Source organism: Rosa rugosa, chromosome 1 (genome assembly GCF_958449725.1).
Source record: "Rosa rugosa chromosome 1, drRosRugo1.1, whole genome shotgun sequence".
In the NCBI taxonomy this organism is placed as follows: domain Eukaryota; kingdom Viridiplantae; phylum Streptophyta; class Magnoliopsida; order Rosales; family Rosaceae; genus Rosa; species Rosa rugosa.
Window position 1 is genome coordinate 63,609,042 of NC_084820.1, and position 26,309 is coordinate 63,635,350.

Below are 26,309 nucleotides of genomic sequence, written 5' to 3' on the forward strand. Positions count from 1 at the left end.
ATGGTAAATTGCAGTTTTGGATGCCTTAACGATCATCAAATTGGCTGAAAATTTGCATAAGTGATCTATACATTAGGACATAAAAACTGAACGGTTGAGATGTGAAAATATGATCGAAAAATTGGTCTAATGCCCTATCCCTAGAAAATACCAAAAAAAGGGATCCCTCACTAGAAGGGCCCTGTATATATATATATATATACAGATCCTATCCAGAGCGAGGTCTCGCTCTCGCTCTGAAATTTCATAGCGAGGTTAGGGTTTAGGGTCACTTTTCGGTCGCATATCCACATCTCAACCGTTCAGTTTTTAGGTACTAATGTATAGATCATCTTTACAAAATTTCAGCCAAATTGATGGTCATTAAAGCATTGATAACTGCCTTAAAGCTAGTACGGTTCAGGTTGGACAGATTCAGTTCGTCAATTGGTTTAAGCGAGTTAGAGACCTTAAAGACCATCAATTTGGCTGAAATTTTGCAGAGATAATCTATACATTAATACCTAAAAACTGAACGGTTGAGATGTAGATATACGACCGAAAAGTGACCCTAAACCCTAACTTCGCTCTGAAAATTGAACGGTTGAGATGTAGATATACGACCGAAAAGTGACCCTATACCCTAACCTCGCTCTGAAATTTCAGAGCGAGGCCTTGCTTTGGATAGAATCTGTATATATATATATATATATATATATATATATATATATATATATATATATATATATATATATATATATATATATATTATAATTAATCACAAACCGGGTTTCAATTTCATTCATCACAAGTCAGAATTATCATTGCATACCCTTACGCTACTATCTACAGACATACAAAAAGATATGGTAGTACCCACAGTGGTACATGGAAATAAGTCCACTCATTAGACATAAAATACGTAGATTACATAATAACTTAAATCCTTCTTCAGTACTACTCTAGAAGATCTAGAAACACCTAGAGTGCACAAAAAGTGCATAGTGCCCTAAAATTAGGGAATATTGAAATTAAATGAAATAATAACATACTATAGGCCTAGGGCTAACACCCCAGCCCAAAACACCAAGCTCAAGAGGGCAGCCCAAAGAGAAGATGTCCAACTCAAAATCCAGTAAGATTGACTTGACCCAAGCCCAAGCCCAAGCCCAAGCCCAAGCCCAAGCTCTACTTCCACCCACTAGACGCATGTATAGCTCCAGTGCAGCTCTGCTTGTCCCACGTCGCTGTGACCCACGCTGCAATAAACCTCGCTACCACGGTGCAACACTCTACGATCCAAAACCCCACAATCCAGCGTTCCACACCACCGGCTGAACCTCCATAACCCACGCCTCCACCAGTCCAGGAAGCCCATCGATGAAGCACTTGGACCCTGTATAATATGACCACCGTGCCTCAGAGACTTCGTCTGGAACCCGCCGCCGAACCACCCTGCTAATACCTCGAGCAAAACACCCCTCCCATGAACTCCCCTAAGCAATAGCATTAATCACCCGTCCAACAACAAACCCGCAAAACGTCAGCAAGGAGTCGAGGACAGAGGCCAGCCCAGACTTCAAGGCGCCATCAGACAAGACTGATCTCAAGGAATCAGAAAACGTCGACCTTAGGATTTCCACAGAAAGAGAGTTTTTGAAAGGGTAAACTTCACCTATATGAGTCTTAAAATGTGAAGTAATTAAGACTGAAATTTTCATAAAAATAAATAAATAATAAAATAAAAATAAAAACTAATTAAGACCGAAATTAATTTGCTATAATTTTTTTGTTTGAGTGATATATTCAAGTTTGACTTGAATAGTTTCTTTTAAACTAAACTTGGGAGTTTGACAAGCAAACCCTAACCATTCGAGTCATGTAAGCTTCAACTATTCTTTTTATGATGCTTTATATACAACAAAAGTCGATCAACCTCACTTCGAACTTTAAGCATTTTCAGTCATGATTGAGCTAATTCGTAGCTCTATACAGAAAGTTTGAATATAATTAAAATCATGTCTTTAAATACTTTTTTTTTTCTGAATGTCTTTAAATACTTCAATTAAATGATAACATCCAAAGAAAAAAAAAATTAGAATTGATGGCAGAGTCAATGATGAAATCATGTTCTTTGCCCGCAACTCATGATTAGCCAAGGGAAAAGTTAAAAAAGAAAAAATAGAAGAAAAAAAATTTAGAAAATTACACAGTAGCACCAGACCAAAGATGTAAATACAGAAAACTCACATTAAAAAAAAATTATACAAATAAGGACACGAACCTAGGCCTAAAAGCCAAATGATACAGGCCTAACTCTAAATTTTAATGAAAAATGACCAAAATGCTCAGTTTTCATCAAAATTTACGCGTATTGCTATTGACTCAATACCCAACACCCTGTTGAGTCACAAATTATTTATGCAATTGTGCCCCATAATTATGAAAATTGATTTGTCTTCCATGCTATTTTACATTTTTTAATCCATTTCCTTTTATTTGTAGGAAACCTTGCATTGAGAATAAAATGATTATTTGAGGCTTGAAATGCGAAGATTTGAAGCTAGGGGAAGAAGACATGGAGATTGGAAGAAAATTGCAAATTGACTTTTCCGGCGATTTTTCCGGCAAACTTTTTCGGCGACTTTTCCGGCGAGCCGCCACTCATGGAGGGTTCTTTCTCCAGCAAAAGAGGACCATGGTTATGAGAATCTCCCATCACTTAAAATTCAAATATCTCCCTACACCTTGTTCTTTTGTCACCTTGCCAATTTGAGACCATTTGGGGGACAATGGTGTAAGAGCATCTCTTGCACACTTTGGGACCAAAGAGGACACACATAGTTGATCAAAGAGAGGCCAAAGACCAATTATTCAGCATTCTTGACTCCATTTTCAATCATCTTCATCCTATCCAAGATCCATTTTTCTCTCTAGAGAAGACACCACCATTTCCACCATTAAAACCACCATCTCCACCTCTAAAACCTCCATTTCCACCACTACAACCTCCATTTCCTCCACCATTCAACACCACAACTCACCTTAGAGATTCCAAATTTCACTTTTCTTACCAATATCAAGAGCTTGGAGCAAGGAGAAGGAGGTGACTACCACCACATCATGTTCTTAGGGACCCATCTCCACCACCTCTTCCAGCATCATCAATAGTCACCATTTACTCCCTATCTCTTTATGTATTTGATGTTTAATAGAATGTTGAAACTTGTGTATCTAGCTATGTGTGAGTAGTGAACTAGTTGGGGCTAGGGTTGAAAGCCCAAGCCAAACTTGCTTGGATTGATGCTTTTGTTCATAAATTGATGCAAATTCATGTTGTCATTCTCACATGCTAAGTCAATAGTTGAATGCATTACTTAGACTTAATCAATTTGAGTTATGTGTTTGCCATGACATGAAGTTTTTCCTAGAGATTGATTACCTTTAGGCAAAAAGGGAGCATGAAAGCACACCATGTGTGCATGTGAGGGTAGTGAGCTAAAATCACCTAGAGATAGGATTGGTTTGCTTGCTTGGTTACCTAAACTCTAAGCTTTATGCATTTAGGGGCAAAGGATTGAGACCTATCCGGTAATTGAATTTGTCTCTAGGTAGTTAGCTCTAGACTTATCCGGTTAGAGTTAATAAAATGAAAGCGGTTTAAGCCTTAGTAGTCCTATCCGGATGCTAAGAGGGTTGGACAATTAGCTTTGCATCATTCATATTCAATTGCTTTAATGCTTGCAAGGGAGGCAAAAGGTGAAACCCGATGCCCTAACTCCCATCCATTTGATAACAACTTGTTTAGTTTAGCTTAGTTTATATTACTTTCTTTCATTGTTTCAATTTGAATAGAAACCAATCTCAAAATCAAATCTCTACACACCATTTTGCACATACTCACCATGAACTTTGGTTCACTTGTGAGCCTTTGTTTGTGATTGTACATTTGCATATTCTTCTAGTTTTTCCTTAAGTTTTCCCTAGTTAGGAAAGGATTTACCAATCCTCGTAGGTTTGACATCCTTACTTAATCCCTTATTCTATAACTTGTACCTCTTGCACTTGAGGGTGGCTTCAATGCTAACACACCCAAAAACGAAAACCCCAAAACCCTAGCGACGGAGCCAACGCAGTAGCAGAGTAAGTTTTTTTCAATTTTGAACTTGGTTCATGAATTTTTCTTCAATTCCATGTAAAAGCAGTAGCAATATGTTAAACCGAGCTTAATTTTTAGATTACACAGGCCTTAATCTGCAAAATCTTTGAAGCAATAGTAGCTAGGATTGAAATTCGTGCTCAGTTGGAATCTGGCTTTAATGTAGGTCGATAAGGTAAGCCTTTACTCCAATTTCGCTGCCTTCGTTTATGTTCGTTTCGGTTTCTAGAAATTGCAAGAGGAACATGTTAAGTTTTAATAAGGGTCAGGTTTGTGTGGGTTCTGCTTGTTTTTACAACTTTGCTTATTTTCATAGACCAAGTCACTTTGTACTCTGACATGGTTCTCTTGTTTGCTGAATATGCCTTCTAAATTTTAGATGCATATGCATGGATGGTCATGTAGAATATTTAGAATGAAAGGTTATTATGGGTTATTGGGGTTGTGCTACTGTTGATGGAATAGATGGGTGACTAATTGTTGTTTTCCAGCTGTTGGGTCTGAATGTTGGTTTGCTTTAGTTGGTTTCGGTGGTTTGATTTGGATGTGTAGGATCAATCTCTTTAGTTGGTTGCTTGTCAAATTGTTGTGCTTTCATGAATTCATATATTACCAGATTAGATTGTTAATCTGTCTTTTGGTTTGCTACTGCTCCTCGTCTTGCTACTGCTCCTGCAAATGAAGCTGCTAGTGAACCAAGGACACATTCAGTGATAAAGAGAAGATAAATCGGAAAGCTTCCATGGCGGCTTCGCAGAGAAAGAGCGTTCGAATTGAAGGAGACGAAGTTCTCTATCTTCGTCACCTTTCTCTCTCTTAGCAACGTAACAGAAAAGGGATTTATTTTTTAGGGTTAAATACTGTTTACTTCCTGAACTTTTGCCCGAAAAACACTTCAGTCCCTGACCTTCTAATTTCACACGTTTAGTCCTTATACTCTCAAATTTTGAACCAATAGGTCCAATCCGTTACTTTCCATCCAAAACCTCAGTTAAATTACTGACGTGACATTTTTTCTACATCAAAATGTCTATTATACCCTCACTCTTTTTTTTTTAATTAATTTTTTCTCTTTTTTTTTGCCCTTTTCTTTTTCTGTTTATCTCTTCTTCTCTCTCACCTCCAGAAATCTCAACACAACCACAACCCCAATCCCCTCCGTCATATCTGCAACCTTTCCCTTCTCCTTCAAACCAACAAAAACCCTATGTCAAATTTTTCAGGAAGAAAACCCATCTTTAATTGTTTGGAAAAATCCCATCTTTAATTCCAACAAATTAGAGGCAGATTCTTGCTTGGCTTAACCGGACGATGAGCACTCCCATTTGGTCTCCGCCTGCAAATCTCCAACTCCCCCCCTCCCCCCAAAATCCCCAAACCCCTCTCAGTCAATTCTGCAGGAGAGAGAAGAATTCGATCTCAGAAAACCCTTCAACGACTCCCTACTCACCCTCCACTACTGCCGGGTCCGAATCCATGCCCCAATCCCCGTCGCCATCACCAACACCGCTGCTCCACCGCCCAAAATTAACATTGCTCCCCAAAACAAGATCAAATCTTGTCCCTCTATCATCCTTCCCAGACCCTCCATCGCGCTTCCTAGATTCTTCAATTGAGTTCGAAGGAGGTAGAGCAATTGGGCGGCAGTGGCGGGTCGAGGGGGAGGAGGCCTTAGGTGTAGGAGGGGAGGGAGACGATGCGGTGGCTCAAGGCGGAGACCTTGGTGCTTGAAGTTTTGGATTGGAAAACCGAAACGATGTTTTGGGTAATTTTGGTTGCTGAGAACAGTGAGAGAGAGAGAGAGAGAGAGAGAGAGAGGACCTTGGTGAAGTAAGGAGTGAACGAAACGCAGCATGAAGAAGAAGAACAAGAGGAGGGGAAAAGCTTAGAGTTCGGCAAAGGTCGGGAAGAAGAGATGGCCAAACGAGGCTCTGTATTCAAAGAAGACGAAGTAGCTTATGGTAATTCAGATTCCAAACCCAAATCCTCATTCTTTATCAAATTGTTCCTAATTGATTGAATTTATAGCTGCTGATGTTGAATTTGAGACGCCTCTGAAAATTGTGGAGTATCCGGACCCTATTCTGAGAGCAAAGAATAAGAGAATTGAATCGTTTGATGAAAATTTGAAGAAACTAGTGGAGGAAATGTTTGATATAGTGTACAAATAAGTTGTGATCATTTGGTGTTTGGTGATTGGGATTAGAAAGATTCGAGCTTTGAGAAATGGTTGCTGTTATTGACAAGAGTTGTTGTTGTTGGCTTGGTTTTTTTTTATTTTTTTTTACACAGAACTGATGGGATTGGGCAAGTTGGAATCAATGTGCAGTTGATAGTGTTCAATCTGGTTGGCGAGCGCGGCGAAGGGGTTGGAGATGGAGGGGGTTGTGGTTGTGTTGAGATTTCTGGAAGTGAGAGAGAAGAAGAGATAAACAGAAAAAGAAAAGGGAAAAAAAAAAGGAGAGAAAAAATTAATTAAAAGAAAAAGAGTGAGGGTATAATAGACATTTTGATGCAGAAAAAATGCCACGTCAGCAATTTAACGGAGGTTTTGGACGGAGAGTAACGGATTGGACCTATTGGTTCAAAATTTGAGAGTACAAGGACTAAACATGTGAAATTAGAAGGTCAGGGACTGAAGTGTTTTTCGGGCAAAAGTTTAGGGAGTAAACAGTATTTAACCCTATTTTTTATTTTTTTATTTTAGAAGTAACATAAAAGAATTAGAATCGGATTAGAAGTAAGAAAGGGCAAAAAAGTAAATTAACTCATGACAGGTGGCAAGTGGAGAGAAGATTGTCCATATTTGTAATATTCAGTTCTATATGTTTAATTCGATCTTTAATGGATGTATCTGCTAAGTCATCTTTTGTCAATAATTTATATGCAATTTGTTAAAAGAAATTCTCATACAGATGTGAATTCGACGTATTCAATCCATCAATCTATAGAATTCTCATGCAATAGCTAGCACATACTCTCGGCTACTATTACCAAATTTAATCCTATCTTTTTCCATAAGTTCATAATATCTTTGAGGTTCAATTGCAACACCATTGACAAAAGTTCTATTTGTGCTTTCGAGGTCCATTATGTAAGGCTTTACTTCCTTCAACAATGTACCATCAGGTTGCTCATCTTCTACTCGCTGGAATTGTATAACGGTATGTTGGTTGCTGCAAGAGGGGTGATCTGTAGGGACGTATGCCACCTTTCTTTCCCTTCCGAAAATGTAACATCTCTATCTTAATGAGTTTGTTAAAATCTTCACCACCCTTGAAAACATAAAGCCGCCATTTTATATGAGGCTGTCGTCCTTCTGCTGGCTTCAAGTATAATAGTGTTGCACTTTTGAACCTATTGGTTTCTGCAACAAGATTTCCAGATAGCTCAAACGATGGTTTCTGCTTTTCTTTTGCCTCCTCAGCAGTCCTCATCATAGTTGTGTTGCACGATCTCTAGATTTGTATGAGCGACCAACTTTCTCACGGTGTGTAGTAGTGTTTATATTTATATACAGAGTAATTTAAAATCCTGATAAAGGTAGAAACCATTTTAATTGTAACGTAAATTCCTAAACCTAATATGATCCGACCATGGTGAAAGTATTAACCTATATATATATATATATATATAATTACATATAAGTGTCATTTTGAAACTTATATTAGTCATAAGGCCACCTAAATTGTTTTGTACACATAAGGCCACTTTGGGGCCCAAAACCATCAGCTCATTTTTATGCTATACCTATTTTACCCTCAGCTGTCTACCATTAAAATTTATGTTTTAGTTATTCTCTCTCTCTCTCTCTACCACGATGAAACTCTCCCTCTCTCTCTCTAGCTCGCTGAGGAAGACGAAGCTCTCTCTAGCTCGCAGACGAAGACGAAGCTCTCTCTCTCTCTCTCTCTCTCTCGCACGCAATAGGATCCAAAAACAAGAATTCGAAGGCATGTAAGCCATTCCTTTCTTTGAGTTTGAGGCTTCTAATTCATCATCTAGGGTTTGAAGATCGATTCTGTCTCTTATCTCCATCTTCGATTCCTGATTTTGCTTATATAATTGTTATCAAGCTTTTGTGATTGTTAATCTAAGTGATCAATGTTTGAAGTGATGAACTGAGTTGCATGTTTTTGAAAATTTCAATTCAATTCCAATTCAAGTTCTATGTTTCTTTTTATTTCATTTCGATTATGTTGCTTTGGTGGATATATTTCTGTTTCAATTTTGACTATTGAAATAACTGATTGTGTTCTGTGGACAATTGACATATTGTTGAAAAAGCCACTGATATAATTGCGAATTGTTACTAATACACTACAGAAAGGCTGCTGTAATAGTTAAACAAACCTATGTACTATGGATTGTTTGCGAGCTACTCTATGTAGTTTTCTTTTTGTGCTTTTGTTCAAATCAAAACTAGAAGCTGATTATCTAGTTGAAAGAGTGCTAGGTTCGCGGTACAGCACATACTAATGTCTTTTGTTTTCATTAAAATACTTGCTTGTTCATATTTTTTGTATTACAAAACTCTCTTATTTTAATTTTATCACATCAGGATGAATGGTAGTAGCTTTTATAACTATTCCAGCAATCTTTTATAACTATGAGAATAGCTTTTTATACATATGTCAGTAGTTTTTCAAGTTGTTCTAGGTAGCTTGTGTTCAGTAGTTTTTGTGTTTCTTTGTTTTTGAATTTTGATTTTGTTTCTGACTATCTAGTTGGTAGAGCAGTAGGTTAGCAGTGCAACAACACATTTTCATTAAAATACTTTGTCATACATTTGTTCTTATGGAATTCTTTTAATTTTCACAATCAGTAGTTTTGTTCAATACCTTTCTATAACTATTCCAGTAGATAACTGTGATATCAGCTTTTTACATGTATGTCTGTAGTTTTTCAAACTGTTGTCAGTATATTTTCAGTTTCACTTTGTTTTATTCATGATATACATATAGAATGTTACTGATATGAATTTTTGTGGATAACTAACATAATGCAAAAAGTTCAGTTTGTTGTGGTTTATAAGGATCCATTAAGCTCGATTTCTGTTGTGAAGCCTTCATTGACCAGGAGGTCAATTAGTTGGCCAAAATCTGTTCGAATGAAGTATGCTGTAGAAAGTGGAAAGGCAGGATCTATCAAGTGTGTCGATGTGGTGTGGTGGAGCGCCACAATAAGAAACAATGTACTGCAACTATATGAAAACTGGCAGTAGCACACTTTAAAGTTGGAGTATATTAGTACAACAGTTGAAGTATTCTTGTATACCGTTGGCAGTAGCATTTTACAACATTAGCAATAGCTTTCTAGATTGTTATGAAACTCCATGATAATAATTTCAATGATGTTTAATGCAGTTTCCAAATAATGAGAATTATATTGGATGTTGTAGTTTTCTTGATCTGTAGTAGCACTTTGATCTTAGCTTTGTCCTTTACATCTCCAAATGATTGACTTTCAAGACATTATGCATTGTCTCTCCGTGCATTCATTTTTTGTATGTATGGTTACTCATGAACAATATAACATCAACAACACTCTCAATACTTACTCTTTGTCACTATAACTTCGATAAAACTAACAATGTAACGTCGACATAACTATCATTTATCAATAGGAACTTGGATCATATCATTCTTAATACTTAAAATTGATATAATATTGATAATAACCTGGATAATAGCATTCTCAATATAACAATGAAAATAGACATCACTATCCATTTTATGGCTGAAAATAGAACATATATTGTAATGTCATTTGCAAATGTATCCAATAACCAACAACATGATATCTATTACCAACAATATTAAAGACTACTGCCAATACTTGAGAGAGGTATTGTCTACATTACAAAAAACTATTAAAAAGCTATTGACAATACTTAGAAAGAATACAACCATATTATCCCTGCTTTCCCCTTGTTACTTTCTTTCCTCTTTTTGGTGTATTTTTTTCCATTTATCAGGCCATACATGAACCTTGTCTTAGACTGCCTTTAGGCGGAGAGGAGGAACTGATTTCAATATGCTGACTGGATATATATTGGAAATTTGCACCATATCCTCAAGTCAAGTCTACTAAGGGTTAAAAGTCAAGTAATCAAGTTTAACTTTTCAAATCACTCCCTTGGGTTCCGATGACTCTTGTGTCTCTCCAAGCAATAATTTCTTGTCAGTTTTAGAAGGACCAAGATAAGTCATTCAACCAAACAATACATTAGACGTCGTTCATCCGTATTGAATAGGAAATGTGAACATACAATTTACGAGGCCCATGCCAATAAAGCATGAGCTAAGCAACGGATATGTCGATACCTGTTTCTATGTTTTTTTTTTTAATATCTGACTTTGAATGCAAACATTATTGAAGCTCTATCGAGGTTCTGGCAAAGTAATAGTAACTACATTGTTAGAATAAGTGGTAACATAACTTGAATTCCTACATGTTGAAAAACCAGGTTCTTTGGAGGGTGGAAGTGATGTAGCTTCATTGACCTCGAGCATATGAATCACCGATGACATTGTTGGTCGATCAGCTGGAGCTTCTTGAACACACAAGAGCCCGACATGGATACACCTCAAAGCTTCATGAATCCGGCATGTTACCTTTACTGACGCGTCAATTACCTCCACTCCTCTACCTTCTTTCCATAATTCCCATACCTAAGATTGACAAATATAATCCCATTAATGTTCCTCTTGCATTCTGATTCACCTTATGTTTAAAAATTGCATAATTAATATGCAAGGCTTAAAAACAATGTAGAAACAAACAAGTAATTTCTAGTACTTACCCACTGAGCAAGTGTTAGTGAATTTTCAAAACGATAAAAAGAAGCATTCTTCTTTCCACTTATAATCTCTAACAACAATACTCCAAAACTAAATACATCCAACTTCTCGGAGAAATGACCATAGAGTGCATATTCAGGAGACATGTAGCCGCTGCAAGAATAGTATAGGAATGAGCATCAATATTGTTTCTAAAAGTTTAAATGAAAGAAATCATGGGCTGTATATACTTACTATGTCCCAACAACCTTGTTGGTATTTGCTTCAATTTGATTTATATCAAAAATTCTCGCCATTCCAAAGTCGGACACTTTGGGGTTCATTGTTCCATCCAATAGAACATTACTTGCTTTTAGATCTCTGTGGATGATTTTCAATCTAGAGTACTTGTGAATATATAGTACTCCTTGAGCAATACCTTGTACAATTCGAAAGCGTGTATCCCAATCTAACCTTGTCTTTTCAAAAGGATCTGATTGGACAGATCATAAAGAAGAAGCAGAATTAGCAGAATATTGAATCACATTCATACGAAAAGTTGTACAGGATAGGAAAGGAGAACAAAAGAATTAGCAGAATTGAAACTCGACGTCACATTGTCAAAAACTTAATCTTAGAAGTCATAAGCACACATACCAAACAAAAATTTGTCCAAACTTCGATTAGACATGTACTCATAGATCAATATCATTTCATCTCCTTCCATACAGCAACCCAATAGCCTTACAAGATTGGTATGCTGGAGTTTGGCTATAAGTTCCAACTCATTCTTGAACTCATGATGTCCTTGCCCAGACTTCTTTGATAGCCTCTTTATGGCCACTTCTTGATTTTCTTGCAAAATTCCCTATAGTGAAGACAACCAAACCTTACCCTCAAAACTAATTTGGGAAACTAACAAGGGGAAAGTACCAAAATGAAGAAGAATGTACTTTGCATTAAGAGCAGATTATAGAAGTGTCACCTTATAAACAGGGCCGAATCCCCCCTCTCCAAGTTTATTCGCTTCAGAGAAGTTGTTTGTAGCAGCTAACATACTCCTTAAACTGAAGATTGGTAATTCTGTATCATTCTTCCCACCTCCTGCACTAACATTACTTATATTCTGAGAGAGAGAGAGAGAGAGAGAGAGAGAGAGAGAGGCCGGGATTCCTTACCTTTCTTTTCCATTTTTTTCTTCCAAAAGAAATAGCCAAAAGTTATTGTAAGCAATCCAACTGCTGCAGAGACTATTGCAATTACAAGGGTCCGCTTCAAGGAATTAACAGAAAGACCCTTTTTGCCTGCAAAACAGACAAAGGATCTAGTGGTTAACTATTAATAAAGGTAGCTCCAAGTAATGGTCAGTTTCTGGCCAATGAGTTTAATCTCAATGCCTAGGACTTTACCTCACACATCCATAAAGAAAATAGCAAAAAACGAAATACATACCTAGTTCGGAGCCATGAACACGAATATAGATATCATGACTAGATTGGTTGTAATTCTCTACTAGATCCAGTAATTTGCCAAACCATGCCAAGCATGTCCCAATATTACTTCCATCTGTCGCATTTACATAAGCATAAGCTGTGCAAGAACAGTTCCGCCGACATTCAGATTCACACTCGTTCATACTCCTATTGTTTAACAGAACAGAATGATCCGGCAGTTTCACCTTTTCAAGCTTTGAAAAGTTACCTTGTATGCCGTTACCGCATGTCAACACCTTTTCCCTAATGCAGCCACTGGACCACTCCCCCACCGCCGATTGGTTCGGAAACTTGGCTGTAAAACCAGTCAAACACTTGCATGGTGATGACAGGGGTTCACCACTACGACAGGCACTATTGGGACCGCAATAAGCATAAAAATTACAGTTATCAACGAGCGGTGAATTCCCTTGTTCCAACCACGTTTTACTAGAATTCTGCCAGAACTGCAGTTTAATTAGCCCTGTAGGATCCAACCAGACCCTCAATTTTACTGAGCTATCCGAGACACTGAAAGCAAGATAAACATCATCAACATCAAAGTTGTATGAAAGGAAAATCGCGGTTCCACCTAGATTTTGAAACTCTGTTCTTGTACCCTTGCCAATGTACAGAGAAGTTCTCGCTATTGGAGTAGTTTCCTTCCAGATAAAGGCCTGAATTGGTACTTTAGGATCTATGCCCAAGGTGAACTTTCCGGGTTGTGGATCATCAAGCGCAGCCCAGGATGTAAGGCGCCTTTGTTGGCCAGTCTTTTTGTTCAAGCTAATCTTAATGCCAGGCAACATAGTATCACAGGGATGATCGAAGCTCTGCCACAAAGTGACTTCTTCAAAGCTCAGAACAAGGTTTCCGGTATCCTCTAGTAATCCAGTTGTGTGATTCATTGCAGAAGCAGATACTGATGCATTAGTTGACCAGACAAGTTTTCTAGTCTGATCCAACACCACAAGATTTCCATCGCTGCTGAGCATAAAGAAACCCGGAGAATCAAGTGGAGATTCTCTATTAGCTACCCATACTGATGCAGTATTTGGGAATTTGTTGAATCGTATACCAAGGAAGTATTTAGTAGAATTTTCAGGATTGAAGAAGCCTAATGAAAAGGTCTCAAGGGAAGAAACCAAAGTCACATTACCACTGATATTCTGTCCTGGTACTATTTTGTCTTGGCAGGTACAGAATGAGAGGATGTGAGATATGAGCAGTGTTACAACGTAACACAAGAGCCACCGGCCCATTCAGAAACAGAGAAACAGAGAGACAAAGGAAGAAGAGTCGGGAAAAAAAGGTTCATGCTTTAGACTAAAAGGTAAGGATAATTTGTACTCACTGAAGATAAGGTCTTGAGGAGACGATCATAGACGGACAAAGTCTTGTGGCAGGAGGAGATTTTGGTTGGAGAAGAATTGAGGGGAAAATTTGACCAATTTCGACCGTATGTGTATTTTTCTATAATGTTTCACTATTTGGACCTCAAAGAAACGGTACTCCCAAAAATGACTTCTTCTCTTCCAGTGAATTCTAGGTTTGAGTTTTTGCTGCCTCTCGGTAAATCTGGGTTTTAGAGATGTTTACCAAGCAAAGACTTTATTATTACCATATTTTTTTTTTTTGGCAAAGTTATTATTACCATGTTTAACACAATCAACTGTCTAAAATTTAACCCGTTATTTCTACCTCCATTATTTACTTTTCTATCCTTGCACTTGTTTTCAAATGAAACGTTAACGCCAGAGAGTGAACTAACGCCAATTTCTTGGCCCCACTGAAATGAAAGGATGTACTTCATCAGGCATCAGGTGATGACCCACCTTATCTGAGTGGGTAAAAGAATTTTCCCAACGTCAACATGTGAAGCAAAAATTAAGATACTTGTCAATCAATGGAAAAGCAGGAAACAACGGGCATTAGAAAAGATAGAGGAGAAGCATCCATCCCGATTTATAGACTCTTAACAGGGGCAATTACATCTCTACTATTTCTCTCTCTCTCTTTTTTTGCTTGCTAAACCTCCACCTATTTGTCTGAGCCTCCAAGTCTACAAATGACTTAATGAGTCGCGAAGACTTACCAGCCCGCAAAGGAATAGTACCTGAAAAGATAGAGGAGATGCATCCGTCCCGATCTATACTCTTAACAGAGACAATTGCATCTCTACTATTTGTCTTCCTTTTTTTTTAAAAAAAAAAAAAATCTCTTGTTTAAGGCTCCAAGTCTACAAATGATTTAATAAAAAATTACTTGTAAGTGTCATTTTGAAACTTATATTAATTATAAGGCCATCTAAATTGTTTTGTACACATAAGGCCACTTTGGGGCCCAAAACCATCAGCTCATTTTTATGCTATACCTATTTTACCCTTAGCTGTCTACCATTAAAATTTATGTTTTAGTTATTCTCTCTCTCTCTCTCTCTCTCTCTCTCTACCACGATGAAACTCTCGCTCTCTCTAGCTCGCAGACGAAGACGAAGCTCTCTCTCTCTCTCTCTCTCTCTCACGCAATAGGATCCAAAAACAAGAATTCGAAGGCATGTAAGCCATTCCTTTCTTTGAGTTTGAGGCTTCTAATTCATCATCTAGGGTTTGAAGATCGATTCTGTCTCTTATCTCCATCTTCGATTCCTGATTTTGCTTCTATAATTGTTATCAAGCTTTTGTGATTGTTAATCTAAGTGATCAATGTTTGAAGTGATGAACTAAGTTGCATGTTTTGAAAATTTCAATTCAATTCCAATTCAAGTTCTATGTTTCTTTTTATTTCATTTCGGTTATGTTGCTTTGGTGGATATATTTCTGTTTCAATTTTGACTATTGAAATAACTTATTGTGTTCTGTGGACAATTGACATATTGTTGAAAAAGCCACTGATATAATTGCGAATTGTTACTAATACACTACAGAAAGGCTGCTGTAATAGTTAAACAACCCTATGTACTATGGATTGTTTGTGAGCTACTCTATGTAGTTTTCTTTTTGTGCTTTTGTTCAAATCAAAACTAGAAGCTGATTATCTAGTTGAAAGAGTGCTAGGTTCGTGGTACAACACATACTAATGTCTTTTGTTTTCATTAAAATACTTGCTTGTTCATATTTTTTGTATTACAAAACTCTCTTATTTTTTATCACATCAGGATGAATGGTAGTAGCTTTTATAACCATTCCAGCAATCTTTTATAACTATGAGAATAGCTTTTTATACATATGTTAGTAGTTTTTCAAGTTGTTGTAGGTAGCTTGTGTTCAGTAGTTTTTGTGTTTCTTTGTTTTTGAATTTTGAATTTTGTTTCTGACTATCTAGTTGGTAGAGTAGTAGGTTAGCAGTGCAACAACACATTTTCATTAAAATACTTTGTCATACATTTGTTCTTACGGAATTCTTTTACTTTTCACAATCAATAGTTTTGTTCAATACCTTTCTATAACTATTCCAGTAGATAACTGTGATATCAGCTTTTTACATGTATGTCTGTAGTTTTTCAAACTGTTGTCAGTATATTTTCAGTTTCACTTTGTTTTATTCATGATATACATATAGAATGTTACTGATATGAATTTTTGTGGATAACTGACATAATGCAAAAAGTTCAGTTTGTTGTGGTTTATAAGGATCCATTAAGCTCGATTTCTGTTGTGAAGCCTTCATTGACCAGGAGGTCAATTAGTTGGCCAAAATCTGTTCGAATGAAGTATGCTATAGAAAGTGGAAAGGCAAGATCTATCAAGTGTGTTGATGTGGTGTGGTGGAGCGCCACAATAAGAAACCATGTATTGCAACTATATGAAAACTGGCAGTAGCACACTTTAGAGTTGGAGTATATTAGTACAACAGTTGAAGTATTCTTGTATACCGTTGGTAGTAGCATTTTACAACATTAGCAATAGCTTTCTAGATTGTTATGAAACTCCGTGATAATTTCAATGATGTTTAATGCAGTTTCCAAATAATGAGAATTATATTGGATGTTGTAGTTTTCTTGATCTGTAGTAGCACTTGGATCTTAGCTTTGTCCTTTACATCTCCAAATGATTGACTTTCAAGACATTATGCATTGTCTCTCCGTGCATTCATTTTTTGTATGTATGGTTACTCATGAACAATATAACATCAATAACACTCTCAATACTTACTCTTTGTCACTATAACTTCGATAAAACTAACAATGTAACGTCGACATAACTATCATTTATCAATAGGAACTTGGATCATATCATTCTTAATACTTAAAATTGATATAATATTGATAATAAACTGGATAATAGCATTCTCAATATAACAATGAAAATAGACATCACTATCCATCTTATGGCTGAAAATAGAACATACATTGTAATGTCATTTGCAAATGTATCCAATAACCAACAACATGATATCTATTACCAACAATATTAAAGACTACTGCCAATACTTGAGAGAGGTATTGTCTACATTACAAAAAACTATTAAAAAGCTATTGACAATACTTAGAAAGAATACAACCATATTATCCCTGCTTTCCCCTTTTTGGAGTATTTTTTCCATTTATCAGGCCATACATGAACCTTGTCTTAGACTGCCTTCCTTTTGTGCTATTTGATCTGATTGACCATTGAACTCCTTCTGTACAACTGGTTCTTCTTCAACACTAGGAATGAGCTATACCATTTTGCTTCTTTTCGTTGTTGGTTTGGTCTCCTTATTTCTCTCTGCAATCTCTTCTTCTTGAGCTGCAGCCATGTGTTGTGAAGAGACCTACACCACATAATAAGTGAAAACTGTGAGAAAAACTAACCATTAAAGTTATTGTCAAACTAAGAAAACTATTGTCAAGCAACACAGAAGTTATTGTTAAAGACTATGGAAGCTACTCCAACAAATTACAATTGTCACTGTCAAGTAACACAATAATCACAAAAGCTACTATCAAAAACTAGAAAAGCTACTGTCAAGCAACACAAAAGCTATTGTCAAGGAACACAAAAGCTACTATTGAAAACTCAGAAAGTTATTGCCAGGACACAAAAGCTAGTACCGAGCAACACAAAAACTATTGCCAAGGATTACAAGAGCTGCTATTGAAAACTTGACAAGTTATTACCAAGCAACACAAAAGCTACTCCCAAAGAGTAAGAAGTTAGTACCAAGAAACACAAAAGCTATTCAAGAGATTAGCAATGCTACTCGCAATAATAAAAAAAGCTACTAACAAACAACATAAAAACTACTCCCAGAGACTGGGAATGATACTTATAAGAAAAAAGAAAAAATCTATTGCCACGGATCAGTAAAGCTACTTTCAAAAACTAGGAAAGCAAAAGATAACAAACAAAGCTACTATTGAATATGAAAGCTATTGTGGAAGGCTACAAAAGATACTCACAAAAACAAAAAAAAAACTATTATAAAGGACCAAACAAGTGATTACACGTATTTTTATGCATGTAATTGTATCTAAAACACTAGAAATAAGTTAATCCTCAAGTTAATTATTATGTAATTAATCCATTTTTATTTACTCTGTAGAAAATAAGCGGAATTGCGGAAACGAGAGAAAATTGTGCGAAATTGGAGCAAATTGGAGTTTCCGACAAAAGGACGAGATAGTCAAGTTCAATCATGCATGGCCAACACGCGTGAGGAAACCGAATCGAATTATTCCATGTTGATACATTCGGATGTGCTTTATAACCGGAAGAAGAAAGAAAAGAAGGAACTTGTTTTAATTAATCATTGTTTTGATTAATTAAGCATAGCTTGATTAATTAAGCATTGGGTAATGATTAATTCATCAGGTTCATAGCCACCCACGTGCATCTCTTTATTTTCCATTTAGTTTATCTATTTATTTTCTCCATTTGGCCACTAGCATGCCGCCACGTGGCAGTTTGACTCTTATCTCTCCTTTCCTCTTTCTCACGAAAAGAAGACCAGCCCATCCAATTCTTTTCTCTCTCTTTGTGACCAGCCACGTGCACACCCTACTCTCCACTGTGCCTTCACTCACCTGCAGCCATAAATAAGGAAATCCCATCTCTCATTCGAGAGAAAAACCCTACACAACCTACAGCTGCCGCATATACCAAACAGGGCTGTGGGCTGCCTCTCTCTCTCTCTCTCTCTCCTCCTTCTCCTCCATTTTTCCTCTTTTCTTTAGTTTTATTTTAGGGATTTTAAGGATTTACTCACACAAAGCTTCAAGGATCTATCAAAGGGCTCAACCTCTACAAGATTCAAGATTTGGGTAATTGTGGGAGTTATAATTCAAGAGTAGTCATGTTGGCTTTCTAGCTAATTGTGGCTATCATTGTTTTCTCCTACACTTCTCTTTTCTTTTCTCTTTGAATTTTGTAGTTTTGATGTCTATAATTATGGGTTGTGAGTAATTTTCTTGTTGGGTTTTAGGGTTGTGTCCCTAACCCAAATTTTGTGTAAAAGATGTTTAATTTAATGTAATGATGCAATTTTCATATGATGAATGCTTATATCTATTTTTGTTGGGTTAAAATGCATGTCTAGGAGCCTAGTCAACTCTAGGGTGTGTATTTTGAGCATGTCTAGGATGGAGTTAGGGGCTTGACTCCCTCTAATTCCTAAGCTAGAAACCTTCAATTTCGTATTCGAGGGGTTATAAGCATGGTGATTTACACCCGTTGCGTGATTGCGCGGGCGGGTCGCTTAGTAGTCTAATTTCTCAATCTCTACGCCTCTTGATGTGAATTAGTGACCCTTGAACCGGCTCTAATTCATGCCAAGTGAGTTCCTACGGCCCTTGAACCGGAGTAGGAATACCATGAAAGGGAATTTCGGTCCTTGAGCCTTGAACCGCCTTGGATACGACTACCGCCAAAATAGGAAATATGCATCTATATTAGATTAGCTTCCGACACATGAGATTTGGGTGAAGGAATCTCCCTAACACCCAACATTCTCATTTTTATTGTTTACATTTCATTTTTATTTTTTATTGCTTTACATATCATTATTATTTGTTAAGTTAGAATCAACCCCCAAACATTAAACTCTTTCACTCATTTGTGCATATCCACCACTAGGCTCTTAGTTTTGATTAGGCTTTGGTGAAAATCAAAGCCGAGCATTACTAAGGCTTGGTGCCTTAGATTAGCCTTTTTATTTATTTTCTTTTTCTTTTTCTTTTTCTTTTGTTTGCTAAGTGTCTTTATTTCCGATTACCCAAGGATTGTGGGTTAGCCACTAATCCCCGTGGTACGATAAACTTTGGGCTCAATATTTCCCTATCTTGACAATGATACGTACGCTTGCGTAAATGTGTATCCAAGTCAACAAGCTACAGTGGAAGACTACTAAAGCTACTTCAACATGCTAAGATACAAAACATACCACCAAAGAAAACAAAAGCCAGTAATGAGGTATTTCAAAGCTACATCTAATGAATAGGAAAGCAACTATCAAATAACAAGAAGCTATTGTAGTAGATATGTAAAGCTACTGTCAAAGAACTATAAAGCTACTGAGATAGAACTAGAAAGCTCTTGCTAAACATGCAAGCTGGTAAGCCAAATTGTTGTTAAAGATAAGCTACTGTCAAGCATCATGAAACATACTACCAAACATTCTAAAAGATACTTCAAAGCAAAATAATCGCTAGTGCGAAAGACTTCAAACCTACTAGCAACCAACACAAAATCTACTACCATAAACTGTGAATGTTACTGCCAAGAAACACAAAAGTTACTGCTAATCGATCTGTTTAAAAGCTACTGCGAATGAATACAAAAATTACTGACAAAGAAAACAAAAGCTACTGTCAACCAGAGAAATACATACTGTCAATTAGAGAGAAAGCAACTGCCAACCAACCAAAAACCTACTCTCAACCAGAGAGATCGCTACTATCAACCAATACATAATTTACTCCTTGTTTGAACCTAAAATGAGCATTTTGGCCTGACAATGAGTGTCTTGGAGAAATTGAGCCAATGTCAGTGGCTCAAGCTATATATTGTCGACAAGTTCGAAATATATTATTTAGAGGCTAAATAAAGTCTACCTGCGGAATTATGGAAGATTATGCAAGCTGCAAGAAAAGACACGCCCATGCGAATATTCACACTCCATTCAATTAAGGAATATGGCATGCACGTGGGAAAGCATTCATGGTGGCCAACATTGGAAAACCTATCATGATTCCATTAGTGCTTAATTGGAAAACCTACCATAATTCCATTAGTGCTCCATAATTCCATTAGTGCTCCATCATGATTTGTTTAAGGCCAACCACTTTGGCCCGGCAGCCTATATATAGAGGCTACGACGAAGTAACAACACACACACACAATTCATCAATTAATCTCTACGATTATCCAAGCCTCTCCGGAGCAACCCCTCTCCTTCTCTTACCGGTAACCACACTCCAGTCCCAGAATCCTCAGGAGCCGACTGTCAGTGTCACCAAACCCTCTGTCAACGTGCTTCGATCCTAGTCTCCTCGGGAGCCAACTGTAGTACCGCGATCACAACGGTTACGGAACCAGCCAAGCAAGGGTAACACCCTTGCAAACCAGCCAAGCTAAAGTCACGCTTTAGCAAGTTCTCCCTACTTCCCAGTGATTTTCGCTCTACTCGATCTACGACGTCGAATATCGATTGTGTGATTTTGAAGAAGCTTAGCAAAAGTCCTCACCACGAGGCACAAAAAATCCCGCGACGAGGTTGGTGCTCTCCTCGTCCACAATCGCTCAAAAGAAGTCAGGTCAAGGGACACCCCCGACGACCGCACCTTGTTGACACCCAAATTTCCAGCTAACAAGCCCAATTCATGCTTTAAGCCCAACTCATATTTCGAGGCAAATTACACCCGCAAACATCACGCCACGCACATGGACCCAAGCCACATTCACGCACTTGGGGCTTACAAGAATGGGTGTGGTGTGGAAGGTAACGGAATTGCATGAGGCTCGTTATTAGTTTTAGGCTTGTTGATAATTTTGGACTTGGGACCAAAATTCATGCCCAACAGCCCAACTCTTAATACGGGTAAGTGAAGAAGAGAGAGAGCCCAAAAACCCAAGCTCAAATCCTTTAGAACCAAACAAAATAGTAAATGCTAAACATAGGATTCTTGATCCTAGCCGCATAACATAATCCCATAATCCCAGCAGCATATAATCCCAGCAACACAGCAGAAATCTTGGATTGCAATCCCAGCAGCAGATTTCACGGCAGAAAATCTGCCAAACCTATTCCATAATCTTCTTTAGACAAAACCTGACAGATTAAGAGGCAATACAAAATCCAGTACATGCATTTAACCCAAGCCATCTCTTTACCTAGCAGTAGAGACCTTCCACCGAGATTCCTTTGGCTGCTGGAATTGCATATAAATAGCTACTGCTGTAACCAAGGGAGGGGGACAGAACGGAGTGTGCTAGCAAGCTCTCTAGCACTCTTCTTCTCTCATGCTTCCTCTCTCCCACATCCATCCATAGTTTTCCATCATTTCAAACTCACCTTCTGTCCAAACCCCCTTATCTCACAAACCTCAACCACTATACAACACTGCTGAGATCTCTTCTTCTGAAACTCATGCTTTTCTAGCTCTCACGCCACACGCATCTTGCCAAGCCTCTTTTGGAATGTTCAATTCACTGCTGTGCCTATACAAGGAGCTGCCGGGAGGAACACAACAGCAAGCTTCCTAGGATTCTCAGTCCTTCGAAGTTTGCTGGGCCTAGTCTTCGCTTACTTAGATAAAGGGGATAAGATTTTGGGTTCGGCCATGGTGATTTCACTGCCGTACAACCCTGATCAAAAGTGCCCCTACACACCCAAACGGTGCTGTCACGCCCGCGCAGAAAAGAGACTGTTGACCAGCTGCAACAAAACTGGAGCCAAACACTCCTAACCATCAAAACAACTACTACAACAACAGTAATCAAAGAAAGCTACAGTCATCAACAAAACAATTCTTCTCGAAATTGAAAGAGAAAGTTACTCCAAACAAAGCTACTCCAAAGCAAAATCGGAATAAATCAGAATGGCTTACAATTCAGTGACGCCAGACCATGGTGGAAGGTTGTGTCGCTGCGACGAGAGAGAACGTGCGCCGGTGACGAGGTCGAGATCGAGAGGTGGTTTTCAATTCAAAACCATCCGCCGCGATGAGAGAGTGTCCCACCGACGAGAGAGAGCGCAGACGACGAGAGAATGTGTGCACCAGTGACGCGAGAGAGAGAGAGAGAGAGAGAGAGGCGTTTCTGAAATTGAAATCGACCTAGATCGATACAATTGGGTCTGTTTAGATAGAGTGGCAGAATTGTAAATTTTTTTATTTTTAATGTTCAAAATTTAATCATATTTTGTATCTGGTGACCTTATGAAGGAAGAAAATATTGGGTGGTCCTTAGGCTAAAATAACACCTTAAAATGCACTTATATGTAATTAACCCATTTTTTTTATTATTATGAACCACCCGTGTTCCACAAAACCCCAACTAACATCTGGGTCCAACACCAATTACCACATGAAAGCAATCAGACCCTGCAGACCCAAGGTTTTTTTTACCTTGAAAGCCCGCAGACATCATTCAGTCGGGCCTCGTGATGACGCAGACTCTCAAGAGCTGACATCTTCACCAGCGTCACATGAGTCGTAGGACCCCAGTACAGTCAATACTCAGCAACCTACAAATGAAGGACTTGTGAATTGAGGCTCAAACTTAGGTGAGAGTTCAACTCAAGCAAGCCCTGTCAACCATCGTTTGTTTTATCACTTTATGTCACCCTATAAAGACCTTGCATATTCATTTCAGAAAAAAAGACCCTGCATATTTAGCTTCGTAATTGGGCTGCATATTCTATGTTGGGCTCATAAATACTAATGGACCTGGAACTCGGACCCCGAAAATGCGACAATACTCTCTCAATCTGCTTTCTGCAAACAACAGATAGAGACGTTGGAATTGGATTCAGGTTGCCAGTGATGTCCGATTAGGAAAGATCATCATCATTACTCCTTCCTCCAAAAAGATTCAATCTTTTGCCTCATTGAGCATTTTTGATGTACCAAAAAACCAAAAGAAAGGCCAATTCTTTCCTCAAAGCGATCCGATTCCGGTACCTCTCGCTTTCTCTCCCTTTCGTAATGCCCAAACCCCTAACTCCCTCCCGCCTCAAGGCCCTCCTCTTATTCCTCTCCCTCTTCCTCAACCTCTACCTCCTCCTCTCCCCCCACGCGCCTCAGTTCCTCCTCACGCGCTACTCCTCCTCTTCCTCCTCATCCTCACCCTCACCCACCACGCGCCGCCACCTCCTCTTCGCCATCGCGTCCTCCTCACGCTCCTGGACCCGCCGCAAGCCCTACCTCCGCCTCTGGCACTCCCCCGCCTCCACCCGCGCCTTCGCCTTCCTCGACCGCCCCGCCGACCCCGCCGACGACGACGGCGGCGCCGCGCCTGTGATCGTCTCCGGCGACACCTCCCGGTTCCCGTACACTCTCCGCGGCGGGCTCCGGTCCGCGATCCGCGTGGCGCGCGTGGTCAAGGAGATCGTCGATCGCGGCGAGGCGGACGTCCGGTGGTACGTGTTCGGCGACGACGACACGGTGTTCTTCGTCGACAATTTGGTGAAGACGCTGTCAAAGTACGATCACGATCGGTGGTTCTACATCGGGAGCAACTCGGAGAGCTACATGCAGAATGTCAAGTACGGGTTCGACATGGCGTTTGGCGGCGGCGGATTCGCCATCAGCCATTCTCTGGCTAAGGTTTTGGCTAGGGTTTTCGACTCGTGCTTGATGAGGTACGGCCACTTGTATGGAAGTGATTCCCGCGTTTTTTCGTGCGTGGCGGAGCTCGGCATTGGGTTAACCCATGAACCTGGGTTTCATCAGGTAATTTTGAGTAATTAGCGTTTAATCTGAAATGCAAGATACAGCTGTTTTAGGATCATGATATATTATAGCCTTTGTTGGAGTTTTATTACTCTTATTGAAAAAAAAATTGGGCTTCTATTCTGCGCTTGTTTCAGGTTGATATGCGGGGTAATTTGTTTGGAATGCTATCTGCACATCCATTGTCACCTTTGGTTTCGCTTCACCATTTGGATGCTGCAGATCCGATCTTCCCCAACATGAACAACACTCAAGCTTTGGAACATCTTTTTGAAGCTGTGAATGCTGATCCTGCCAGGATATTGCAGCAAACTGTATGCTATGACCGCACACATTCATTGACTGTTTCGGTTGCATGGGGTTATGCCATACAGGTGTATGATGGCAATGAACTTCTTCCAGATCTCCTTTCACTGCAGAAAACTTTTATGCCATGGAGGAGGAGCCGTAGTGTTGAGGCAAGTCAGTACATGTTCAAAATGAGAGACTATCCTAGAGATGCATGTAAAAGACCCCCTATATTTTATTTGGAAAGCCTCGTCTCTAATAACCATGGCATCTGGAGCAACTACACCAGGCACAATGTGGAAAACTGCTCCAAAGCAAATGCAATAAAGAACCTGGAACATATCAGAGTAATTTCACAGAAGCTAGACCTTGATGTTGAAGAGGTATTACTTTATGGATAAAACACATTTGAATCTTTTAACATGTGTAGTTAGGTTGATTTAGTGCCATCTAACTGATGTCCACCCCTCACAATCCAGATGAAGGCTCCACGTCGTCAGTGCTGCGACATTTTGCAATCGTCTTTTAATGATTCAATGACTATTAATATTAGACGATGCAGAGATGATGAACTAATATCCATGAATATCTAGAGTTCATCCCTCGGAATAGTTACATGCAGAATTCAGAGAATTTGAAGCAATTCTGGTTTACTGTGGAATCTTTTAAAGGTAAATTGTTATTCATTTCTTGTTTATAAACAATGTTTGAAAAGTGTTTGGGGGAGGTTGGGGAATATAAACTTTAATGTAGTCTGTGTGAATAGGTTCTTCCCATTTTTTTGTGTGAAATCATTTCATTGCAAATCTGATGGTGGTAACAAAAAACTTCATACTATAATTTTTTTTTTTTTATATTCTTTGACGCTATTAATGATCACAGCGTTGATCATAGAATTCTGTAGAAAACAATGACGAAGTTTAATTTTCCTCATTTTCCATGTTCGTTACTTTGTTATTTGGTTCTGTGACATTAGTTTTTACTTTTCAGTGCTTGAGATTCCTAAAGTTTGTTGTGAAACTGAAATGACATCTGAGTGATAATGAACAGTTGGCAATTTGCACACAACTGAAGTTACTTTTTTCGTTATCAGGAAGAGGACGATATGCTGGGAGATAACCATTTGCCTTCAAATCAACACATGGAGCAAAATTGGAAAATTAATGATGTTGAATGAGTTCTGTGAAAAGAATAAAACTAAATGTGTTGGAGTCTCATGTCAAAAGGAATCTACTGTGAGAATCTGCAGCCAGTTGTTAAATTTTCCACTTTCCTACAGCCATTATCTGGGAAATTTCATGAACAGAGAAAAAGGAAGAAAAACAGCAGCAGCCACCTGTCTGCTAGTGGATGGATGGAGATTAGCCCAAGTAAATGTGGAAATGTAAGATTTGATGTTGACTAGTGGTGATAGGTATGTATTCTTGTTGTAGTGCTACATTTTGCCACGTCTATTGCTGTTGAAAGAGCTTATCAAAATTTAGCTTATGCAAAGCAAGGATTTTTGAGAGCTTACTGTGATTATAGTCTTCAGTTTGTTGTGCATTGCATTTCGATGATGATGCCATGAATGATAAATTGCTGACTTCTGAGAGGCGATCGGTGAATGTAGCCCTAGCTGTCCCTCTATTCTAACCTCCATGGTCTGCCTCCTCCCTCCCTGTTGCCTTCCTTTATATAAGATCATTGGCTTCACTGCCCTTGGTCCCGTGCAACAATTCGTTACATATATGCAAGTAACCCAGCTTTCGAGTTTC

At 38.5% G+C, this 26,309-nt stretch overlaps 2 protein-coding genes and 1 pseudogene across 4 annotated transcripts; 1 reads left to right on the forward strand and 2 right to left on the reverse strand.

The window, feature by feature from the left end:
- Positions 1 to 7,078: 7,078 nt before the first annotated feature.
- LOC133732739 (FHA domain-containing protein DDL-like) lies at positions 7,079 to 7,578 on the reverse strand (annotated as a pseudogene).
- Positions 7,579 to 10,302: 2,724 nt separating this feature from the next.
- Positions 10,303 to 13,835, reverse strand: LOC133744450 (G-type lectin S-receptor-like serine/threonine-protein kinase At4g27290). Of its 3 annotated transcripts, none has more exons than XM_062172567.1 (8): positions 12,622 to 13,835; positions 12,373 to 12,486; positions 12,099 to 12,224; positions 11,906 to 12,024; positions 11,578 to 11,788; positions 11,176 to 11,413; positions 10,944 to 11,094; positions 10,303 to 10,812 (listed from the first exon to the last, which is right to left on the reverse strand). In XM_062172567.1, the coding sequence occupies exons 1-8, from the start codon at positions 13,652 to 13,654 to the stop codon at positions 10,522 to 10,524; spliced, it is 2,283 nt and encodes a 760-aa protein (XP_062028551.1). In that variant the 5' UTR covers positions 13,655 to 13,835; the 3' UTR covers positions 10,303 to 10,521. The 3 variants fall into 3 exon arrangements, with proteins under 3 accessions (XP_062028551.1, XP_062028546.1, XP_062028541.1); XM_062172562.1 differs by having other exon boundaries at positions 12,373 to 12,510; XM_062172557.1 differs by having other exon boundaries at positions 12,373 to 13,835.
- Positions 13,836 to 23,221: 9,386 nt separating this feature from the next.
- On the forward strand, positions 23,222 to 26,073 carry LOC133726061 (uncharacterized). The gene is made up of 4 exons (XM_062153527.1): positions 23,222 to 24,264; positions 24,402 to 24,935; positions 25,032 to 25,223; positions 25,646 to 26,073. Exons 1-3 carry the CDS (start codon positions 23,434 to 23,436, stop codon positions 25,143 to 25,145), a joined length of 1,479 nt encoding a protein of 492 aa, XP_062009511.1. The 5' UTR covers positions 23,222 to 23,433; the 3' UTR covers positions 25,146 to 25,223; positions 25,646 to 26,073.
- Positions 26,074 to 26,309: the final 236 nt, after the last annotated feature.